Raw genomic sequence first — 10,819 nt, 5'->3', positions numbered from 1 at the left:
AAACTTTTTTTTTTTTACGTATTCGATGAAAAAAAAATCACAAAAATTGTGAAGTCTCATGAGAAATAGTGGAAGCAGAAATTTACATCAACTTAAAAAGACAAAATAAAACAGTTCTTCCAATCTATAATGGCTGTACATCTGATAGAAATAAATAAAAACACAGACCATATGGAAAACAATGGAAAATCTGAACAAGACACTCACACATGAAAAAAAAATAATTTGGAAATAAATCAAGTCCAAGTTCAAATTTAACTATCTTATTTGTTTACCTGATTAATAACCATTTCTGTTTTAATCTTCCTCTGGAAAAGTTCAGACAGTTTATCATCAAAGTTTGCTGTGGTGTCTGCCAAAGTGGTCTGTACTTTCTTCAACTCTGCTTCAAGGGTCTGGAAAAGAAAGCCATGAAAAAATCATTTAAAGGCATTTTACATAGTTAAAGATTCAAAACTATTTTTCTTCTTTTAATATTAAAATAACGAATTAACTGAAAGATGAATCAGAAAAGTGGACACATTTCATGCATGTTTTATACCATATGCAAGCCAAGTTGTACACGTGTGAACAAAAGAAAACCCCAGGATTTATACCCTGGTCATTCTACAGCATGACAATGCAAAGCTATCTTGTTGGTTCTGTGTTCCTCAAAATGAAATAGAACTCACACTATTTTCTCAGATTTTCAAAAATTATGCTAGTGCAGGTATTATTCGTCACACTCTTTCTTCATTCAGCTAGAAAATACTTGTGACCTAAGGATTGTGTTACTATGAGTCCAAGGTAAGTAGTGACAAAGCATGTCAACTCATTCATATTTTTCTTGACTGAACGAAGAAAATTATTAAGGAATGATTTAGAAATATAAGAAAGGATACAGAATATCATAGTAGTGTTGAACAATTAGATATTATTCCCCAATAGTTTTCTTCGTTCAACCGAGGAAAATATGAGTGACCTAAGGGGCCTTTATCAATACAAGTCATTAGACAAGTTGTGACAACCCTCGGGTCACGAATATTTTACACTTGAATGAAGAAAAATATTGGGGAATAATATAAGTATACAGTTGCCAGTAATATCAAAAAAAATATCGCGGAAAGTAATGACAGTTTTGAGCATTTTGACTCATATTTTGAACACAGCTAGCAGAACCAATGACATAGACATGTATTGTCGTGACATAGAACAACCAGATTATATATTCCATATTTTTTGTTGAACCTGGTTCATGTATGGTATAATTTGAATATAAATGACAGCATTTATGTGCTTATCTTGCGATACTTTTCTCTTTAAATGACAACATTAGTATGCTTACCTTGCGATATTTTTCTCTTTCCTCGTTCAACTCTTTGACTTTCTTTTCATAATCAGCAGCTGCCTTCTTCTCTTCCTCTGACCACTCTTCCTGTGATTTAGTCATGAATGCAGGCACTGGTATATCCTAATGTGTCAAATAAAACATACAAATCAGTCAGTCTAACTATGTTGGTTCTTACAGTACCTAAACATTGCTGGTCTACCCTGTCAACTACCATGTCTAGTGAACCATCCCACTCAAAACAATAGGAATGAGCTAAACTATTGTGACAGTAGGGGTGACCAGGTTTATTACCTGTTTAATTGTGACTAACTAGTAACAATTGTATTTGAAAGCTGTTATCTTTTCCATGTAAACTAAGACTTTCCACAGTTTATTTGAAAAGTGTCTTACCTTCTTGAGTTCGTCCTCCTTCTTGACTTCAAGTACACCACCCATCATCATATCTAAGGCTCTTTCTCTGGCATTGTCACCTTTTTCTCTCAGTTTCCTCTCTTCTTCCACTTTCTGTTCTTCATCCAGCTTGGCCTGCTGCTCTGGTGAGATGTATCTCTCCACTGTTACCTGTAGTTACAAACACATTGAAACCTTACAACATCACTTCAAGGTATAATACAGTGCAGAAATTCCTGATTTTGACCATGTGTATTTACCGGTATCATATTTATTTGACAATTTATATGCACTACAGCATGAGGGCGCCCTGACACAACATATCATACACACTACCTGGTGAGTATACATATACAACCCCTGTTGCCAATAACCATATACAATTAGATCCATCACCTAACAATCATGTCCTAACAGGTTCCCATTTATATAACCTAGATATGAATGATGATTCAAATCTTATCATGTGACTGAAACCTCGTTTATAATATGATGAACTAAGAAGGAATTTCCTCCCAAGATGGTTTTATGAAAACCCTTCATATGATAAATTTATATCACTAGTAAGCTCACAAAATGTCATAAAGTTTAAATGAGCTGGCATATTTCATTTATTATGATTCAAAATGTGAACCAAAGTTTCATACAGTGCTTCCATTATCTTTTCTGAACTATATATTTTGTGTTGTATCAACTCTTTTTGGGCCTGTGGCCTACATTGCAAGTATATGGTGTACATTACAAAATCAGTTACTCTTACTTTATGACCATTGTAACTCCATGGATGCTTTGATGTCAAGAATTGCAGGTATAATTCTCACTGTCACTAGGTGCAAATGTACACTGCTATGCATGGTTTATCCTGTGTTCTATAATACATCGCATTTGTGAATGTGTAGTGACTGTCTCTATGTTAGCAAGTATTACCATACCTCACTGTCATCCACTTGAAGTAATCGTTCAGGTTTTTCATCAATACTCCATTCTGGTTGCCAGACGCAATCTCTACTTCCCAAATCTTCCATGATTTTTCTGATTCTGACGTTCTTTTCTTTGATTCTGGCAATCTCCATTTCCTTCATTTTATAGACATCATCAAACTCTTTGTTGAAGGCAGTCTTGATTCTATGAATGGCGTCCTGTTGATGTACACAAATCAGTGAAGTCAGAATAGGTGATTAACACCAACAAATAAATGCACACATTGTACATGAATTCACACCTGCAGTACATTACACACACACACACACACACACACACACACACACACACACACACACACACACACACACACACACACACTGAAACACACATATAAACAGACCATAGACCATACACGAAAGTCTATGAACTGACACACAACAATCACACTCTGAGAGATACAGACAGTCAGAGACAAAGACACACACATACACAGACACATACATACATACAGACAGACACACAGATACAGACACACAGATACACTGCAGACAGACACACATACACAGACACAGACACACGCACATACGGATACATGGGGTGAAAAGATATCAGATAATGAAGCCCCTAAAACTAATACACCAACAGACAGATCCAAAGTTAAAAGACATCATGTAGAGATATACCACTATATGCACACTTCCATATTATGTTACACACTTTCACTGTACAGATGGTTTTTCAAAAACTATGACTTTCACTGTACTCACCTTAAGGAGAACGATCTGGTTCTGTTTTTGTTGTCGGGTGTGCAGTTCAAACTGACTGTAGAATAGTTCACTACCACCACCATACAAGGAACCAAGACTACCAATAGTAGATGGTTGTTCTCTGCCGTCACCTTCCTCGGAGTCATCATCAGCTTCTTTATCTTCACGTTCACCCTGATAACAAAGATGTTGCGAAAACTTACAAGTCTGTCTTGTCTGATAGAATCTACTGAAGCTAAAACAGGGAGTGTTTGCCAGAAGACTGTACATAACATATACATTTAGAGGGTGTAATGACCAACGTCAACCATTTAGCAAGTTGAGGGTGTTGTTTTACCAACTGGACAAGGGAACTTTTTATTGCTGAACACAGTTGGATTGTGATTGAAGGGAGTTTATTCAACTTTTGAAACTTCCCTCGATAACAATCATGTTGTATTCTGCAGTAAAAGTGGTGTAATCAAGTAAAACAACAATCTAAACTTGCAAAATGATCGACTATGCTCATCAATGTATATGTTACATAGTGTCTCCTAGCAAACACTGCCTGTTTAAGCTGTATCTACACTAGACCTCAAGAAATTCGAGAGATTGGCATCCCAGTCTCAGCATAATGCAAATGAAGCCCCCCTATGTCATGTATAACTCAGCACACCAAATGATATTGGGCCAGGTATCAAATATCAAATCTTAAAGACTTACAGATGATGTTCCTGGTTGACTTTGTGATTCTGTGATTTCCTTCCTGGCATGTATTTCAGCAATCTCAATCTCTCTCTGTTTGGTCACATATTTCAACACATCCATTTCTTCATGTGTTCGTGCTCTCATTGGGTAGTTTGTTACCTCAAATGGCACATGGAACGCCTGGAATATCAAGAGAAGCAGTTAGTCGTAAGAGTTAATCTCTACATAGCCTAATCTAAAAAGTAACACACACTTTTTGTTGTTGTAGCCACGTGAACACTAGATTGTAAGATAAATCATGTCAGGGCGCCCTCAACCACTGACCTACCCCTCTCAGAAGACCAATGAGAGTTGAACCAAACAACATATCATACAGTCTACATGATATGAAGTACAGAATATTAATTTTGTGTAGCGTTTTCCACAGGATATGATATTGGAATGACAGTAAGTGCACAGAACAAAAATTATCTCGTTACCCAAATTACTCCTTTTATTTCCCAAAAATCATGGTGTAAAACTCCCAGCAGAAGACGTGACTTCAGTTACATCTACAATTGTTATAAAATAAAATGAGAACATAACACCTACCTTCAGACTTCTTCCTTTAACTACCATAGAATCCCAACATGTCCTACGGATAACATCTCTCAAATATATCTTGGCTAGGTTTTCAAACTCAATATTAGTACGAATCTGAAAATGATAAATATACCATGATGAGCTGACAAAATAATGACTTTTTCTCCACAATGAATTAAAATAAATAAAGTATTTGTTTAATATCCTTGGCAGTTATAGTTTTTTAAAGTATTCAAGAAGTGCATACTCGTAATACACATGCTGCAGCCAGGGATGAACTATATACATCCCCAAAACACAGAACACAGATTTTTAAGAAGAGTTTTAGATTTAATGGCGTTAAAATATGGAATGATTTAAGTGTTGATGTCCTGCACAACTCTTCAGTCTTTTAAACATACATGTAAATGTAAATTTCATCTTTTAGAAAACAGTTAGTTTTATAGTCGTCATTTTTTTCTTCTGGCTTTTCCCAATTTAACATATTTTTTGTGTTCGTTTCATTGATTTGTTTGTATTTTTTACTTATTTGTATTTTTAATGTACATATTTGTATATTTTTATCTCAATACTGTGTGAGAAGAGGCTTTAGCTTAACAGTCTACTGAGTTTAATTAAAGTCTAATAATGAAATAATTAATAATTAATAATAATAGTTCATATATAGCTTCTTGTCATTGTTCTAGAAATTATTTTTGATGAAAACAATTATTGTTACTGTACTACAATGAGAATAGGCAGGAGTAAAAATGGAAATCAAGCTATCAGCAAACTAAGACAGACATAAACTAAAACTATAATAGTTGTATGTAGTAGATTACAAAAGTGGATGCTAGTGGTACCTTGGTTATATGGATATAATAGTGTAAACATTGAATAATAATAATAATCTTTATTTATACTGGATAGTTCTTTAAGCATATAAACACTTGTCTCCCAAGAAGTCCAGTAAGGGCTATCCCTCATGGGTTAATGTTATTGCAGGAGGATACTGGAGTACCTGGGGGAAAACCTGTATTGTTCAGTAGAGTCAAACTGAACGACACTCTTCTTACTTACAGCGTGGTAAATTCAATCGAACCCTGAATGAGTTCAAACCCCGACCGCAGTAGTAAGAGGTAAGCGGTTTAACCACTCGGCCACCGACAACCCTGAGGTTGAATGTGTGACTACTTGTGGAAACTTGCTATCAGAGATGCCACCAGTGTGCCCTCTAAGCCAATTTGACGTACCACTGACACACACAATTTCTAGTGACGCACCAAAATTTGGTGTTCCACTATCTCTTACTATATGGTGACTCACAAGAAATGCAATTTTTTATCATACTGACCCACAACAACAAAATTTGACTATCATTAGAGGGCACACTAGATGCAACCCTACTGCAATGTTCGTTGATACCTTATATATCAACATGTTGCAACATTAGTTTTAGTTTTTGTATACTTTACGTTGCCTAGGCTATAAACGTGATTTCCATAGCAACAAGTACCCCGAATCACATACATCTAGAATACAGTCTTCAATTTCTATAATTAATTCAACATTGTTTAGGGGTATGAGTTCCTTACCTCTTCAACCTCAGCATCTCCTTCAGCCTGCATTCTCTGCTGTTCTTCTACATCTAGATTAAACTCATGATGAGCTAGCCGTTCAATGTCTGGTAGTATCTCGTTCTTCTTCATCATGGTTTGAATCTGTCAAAGTGTGACATCATCATTGGTGAGTATAGATATGTATGTACATAAAATAATCCACCAAACAGTAGTAAACGTACTACACTGCTAGAACTAGATAACATGGCATTTTTAAAAGGCCCATGATTCAATCCCAGGTTCTTGTATTAGTATTATCTTATCAGTGGTGCCATAAGGATTGGATAGGTTCATTCCTATATGTTGTTGTGCTGTCAAACAACAATTTTTCCACCCAAATCTGACATAGGCCTTTAAGTGTGGTGATTTATACAATTCAAGTAAGGATTCAATTTTTCTTACAATGTACTGTAGGAAAACACTACCTCCCAAACTGTGCCATCTTAATCATTACAATTACATACAGAACCAATTGACCACATTTAAAGAGGATGAATTTTGGGCTATGAATGTTGGGATAAAATGAATTTGGGACTACAAATGTAAGGTTGCTTACTGTTCTCCTTAGGTCTCTAATTTCAGTTCTCAGTCCTTTCTTCATATCTGCATATTGCTTGTCTTCTTCTTTGATGGCCTGTAAGTGTAAAAAATAATAAACAGTTCAATTATTTAAGAGTTACATGACTGTGCATATTTGAAATTATTCTAGATATGTCTGTTATAACACTGTCCCAACTACACTTTAAAACTGAGCTCACATACACATAGAGTAGACAATGTGAATCACCCAGACTGTATTTTATAATCCTCCTACAACTTTAACACATTGTTTTCATATAGCCTTCAGTGATTGGCTCAGATTGTATCATGTAGTATGGACTATTGACCCATTGTGACCTCAATTTGCATATAGGGGCACTAGTCACATTCTATTTTCCATAGGGCACTACTGGTGTACTACTACTGCAATTTGCCTGAGAGTGTGAAACACTTATTGTCTGGTCTTATTCGGGCACTAGTAGATGGCATACTAGCCCTTGTGCTGTGATGCAGTCACTACTTCCCTTGGTTTTCAGCCTCAGGAAATAGTTGCTATACTTGGGTAATAGACGTTTACTAGTGTCCTCATAGCCAGGCAATGCGTGTATAATAGACATACTATACACAGGACTACCAATCCTATTCTAAGGTATTATGATTCAAAGTGACCTACCTCAAGTTCTTGTAACTCCAGCCATGTAGCATCACTACTAGGTACTGGTGTAGGTGTGGTATATATCTCATCGTTCTCCATGGCTTTATCTTTCTCCGACAACTCCTGGGTGTCCTTCTCTATGACAGAGTGAGCCCTTGAGCCCGACCTTGACATACTAGGGCACCATTCTGACATATTGCTTATAATCTCATCCTCTTTCTTTCTGACCCCAGTTAAGGCTGCGTTTATTGTTCTGAACATCTCAACGGCTGATGCTACTTTGTTTTTACCTGCTGATGTAAGGCTGAGAAAAAAATCCAGGAAATTTATATAAAATCAGACTTCAGCATAAATTCTCAGCTGATCAAACTGTGTTGGGTGCATTGGTTAAATTTTTAATTCTACGACCGTCGCTAAATTGTCAAACATGCGAAAGGCAGAACAGACTGCTATCACCTGTGTCCTCTGTAAGGATATGGCAAAATGCAAGCTATCTATTATCAATTCCATCATTTTCTATATTTTTCTTGTTTTCTTGAAAACAAAAAGAAAAAATTTGTAACAAAGCTTTCCTGTGAATACCAATATCCTTGAAAAAGACATTCTATAGAAGATATCACATTGTGATACATTAATTAACTTGCATATTTCAAAAACAAAATATATAAATTCGTTAGCTAAACTTACTACTCAGTTGATTGTGGAATGTGTGAATTCAATAGATAAACTTACTTCCATTTATAGCAGGACAAAGTGCCATCATTGGCTCCACATGTTATAATGTATGTTGAATCTGACGAGAAAACTATACTACCGACACCACCTTGACGGAAACTGTGTGCATGAACACTAACACTACGTTCCTGCAAAGAGAAAAACAAAAGATAAGGATATAAGATAGAAGAATGTTATGAGGTTATTTCCCAATATATCTTCTCCATTTGAGTGCTATTTCTGACTAGTGGAGACAAATGTCACTGTGTAGAAATGGCACGAATGGTGATACAAACATACAAAGAGGTGATATTGGGTAACTGATTTATCATATGCCTATGTCAAGGAATTCATAAAAAGGAACACTGCTTGCATCTTGGGTCACAAAACAGATGACATTCACATTCAGTTTGCTTACCATGTCGACAGGCTTTCTTTGGTATAAATGGTTAAAATCATCAACCTTCCCAACAGATTTGGATTAACTATATTCATCATTATTTTGATTACTACAAGGAAGTATTGTAATCCATGCTGTCCAATCTGATTAAAATCCGATATAGTGAACACAGTGCGATGTCTTCATTTAGCTCTTTCTTTTTTTGTCATTTTTTTTTTGTTGTTCTGTGAGCACCTGATACCTACATGTACATCTGACACACTGCCATAGGTGTTCTCGAGTCAAATGAGAGTGCTGAGTGAATTTACTCAACAAATGAGAACACATAATCAATCAATCAATCAATCAAATTTCTATAGCGCTGATTTCCAGAGCAATGTGCCAAAACATACAGGTACAGTACTTCAGAGAGCGCTCTGTTAAAAAAGAGCTTGAACACAGATTGCAGACAACGACATGATCATTATTGTTTGGTGGTTCTCTTTCTTTCAATTTCGAACGTTGTGTGTTATATTGTGAGACGGATTCTGGTTGGCTACTCGTAAGTACGAGATTGGGTCCGAGAACACCTATGGTATTGTGTCAGATGTAGATATTGGGTGCTCACAGAACAAACAACAATAAATATAAGAGCTAAATAAAGAAATCACGCTCAGTTCACTACATCAGATTTTAATCATATGACATGCTGTCATGACTTACCAATACATCCATTGCTTTGACATGTACTTGACCATCTGGTGAGCATGTAGCTAACCACTTCTGATGTGGTGATAACAACACTTTACCACCTGGCAACTCATGGCCTGGGTACTCTTCTATTGGTTGTAAGTACGAGGCTTTGTTGTTTTCCTGTCAAAAATAAACAATCCATACACATCACCTCACGAAAGTCAGTATCCGTACCATCGCAGTGTGCCAACTAGACAGCATTCTTGTGACAAGTTGTTGGGGGAGGGTACCAGTCCCAAGGAAAGAATAGAGGGGTGCTATGGGGAGGGTAGGAGGTTGAAAAGTGGGATAACATATCAAGCAAGGAAATCACATCAACATCTGCAAAATTTCACAAACACGATTTTGCAGTTTGCATTTTGTTTGTTCACACGTTGCTTTGTGTCAGGGAAGGGGTTCAACAAACTGCAACTCCAGTCATTTCAATTTACTCACCACTGGGGATATAGAAGGAGACAGAGATACAGATGGGGTTGGACTTGCACTCTGAGAAATCAAATCATATCAAATCATATCAAATTCTGGGCTATCAGATATAGAAGCATGTAGAAATCAACTGGGGAATGTAAAAATCCGTATGGAAAGGGATTCTGGGATGAAAACAAAAACAAAACTCACAAAAAACCCACATAATTGCAAAACATTTGAAAAACCAACCACTTCATGCAAGTACATGCAAAAATCATGCATTGAATTGTAAGCCAAGAAAAAAAGAAAGATAACTGCAGTAACACAACAGAAACTCATGCAAGGACAGGGGAGTGGGGGCGATAGTTTACTACACTCTTTTTTTTTTACCCCATTATATTCATCATCATCTGGACTATCCTCTTCCAGTGAGTCAAAGTGCTAGGAAAAACAGGAATTAATGGTAAAGTGACAAACACTCTACATCTTTGGCCAAAATACTGAAAGATGTCTGTTGCTGGAAGAACGCAAAGTGATAACTGTCCTGTTAAAATATTGCCTAGTAGGGTCTGTGTGGACTGAAATTTTCGTCGTTGGTGGCACCCCTGTTAACCATCAGTAAAACACCTTGTAAGGACCGATTAAAGGAGAGTATACAACGACGAAAGTTTCAGTCTATGGTCTATACTGCAGTATCGTATAATTAGTTGTCAGCTGGTACATTACAACACAAATTACATTAAATGTTAGTGAGTCAATCCGAATTAGTGCAAACCTATGTGTTTCATATCAAAACATACCTTGTAGCGTGACTAAAATCAATTTCGTAAAATTAACCAAAAACAGAAGAAAAAAAATGCAAAATAAATTATAACATGTGATAAAGATATAGCTTCCTTGTATTTTGTGAGTTTTGAAAATATTGTGAACTTAGTGATTGTTTGTGTTGGGACACTGTGAATTGAATGTTGTTGGCGTTCAAATGCACACAACAAACTCTTGAAACGCTACGACTGTTTGTCGATTTCACAATCAGTCAGTGTTGACGTCACAACAAACAGGTGTTTGTCATTCACGGGTGCCAATGTCGAT

At 36.3% G+C, this 10,819-nt stretch overlaps 1 protein-coding gene across 1 annotated transcript in view; it reads right to left on the bottom strand.

Annotated features, from left to right (window-relative positions):
• Positions 1 to 10,819, bottom strand: part of LOC144446126 (cilia- and flagella-associated protein 43-like) — a 33,740-nt gene that overhangs the window by 8,219 nt on the left and 14,702 nt on the right. Inside the window, exons 14-25 of the mRNA XM_078135839.1 lie at positions 9,290 to 9,439; positions 8,206 to 8,336; positions 7,492 to 7,777; positions 6,835 to 6,912; positions 6,255 to 6,380; positions 4,690 to 4,794; positions 4,114 to 4,278; positions 3,412 to 3,585; positions 2,653 to 2,859; positions 1,721 to 1,891; positions 1,325 to 1,450; positions 276 to 395 (exon numbers count right to left, since the gene is read on the bottom strand). Of these exons, the coding sequence (XP_077991965.1) occupies positions 276 to 395; positions 1,325 to 1,450; positions 1,721 to 1,891; positions 2,653 to 2,859; positions 3,412 to 3,585; positions 4,114 to 4,278; positions 4,690 to 4,794; positions 6,255 to 6,380; positions 6,835 to 6,912; positions 7,492 to 7,777; positions 8,206 to 8,336; positions 9,290 to 9,439 (1,839 nt within the window). The remainder of the gene's footprint in view (positions 1 to 275; positions 396 to 1,324; positions 1,451 to 1,720; positions 1,892 to 2,652; positions 2,860 to 3,411; positions 3,586 to 4,113; positions 4,279 to 4,689; positions 4,795 to 6,254; positions 6,381 to 6,834; positions 6,913 to 7,491; positions 7,778 to 8,205; positions 8,337 to 9,289; positions 9,440 to 10,819) is intronic.

Source organism: Glandiceps talaboti, chromosome 15 (assembly GCF_964340395.1).
Source record: "Glandiceps talaboti chromosome 15, keGlaTala1.1, whole genome shotgun sequence".
Classification (NCBI taxonomy): domain Eukaryota; kingdom Metazoa; phylum Hemichordata; class Enteropneusta; family Spengelidae; genus Glandiceps; species Glandiceps talaboti.
This window is presented reverse-complemented; position numbering and strand designations above follow the sequence as displayed.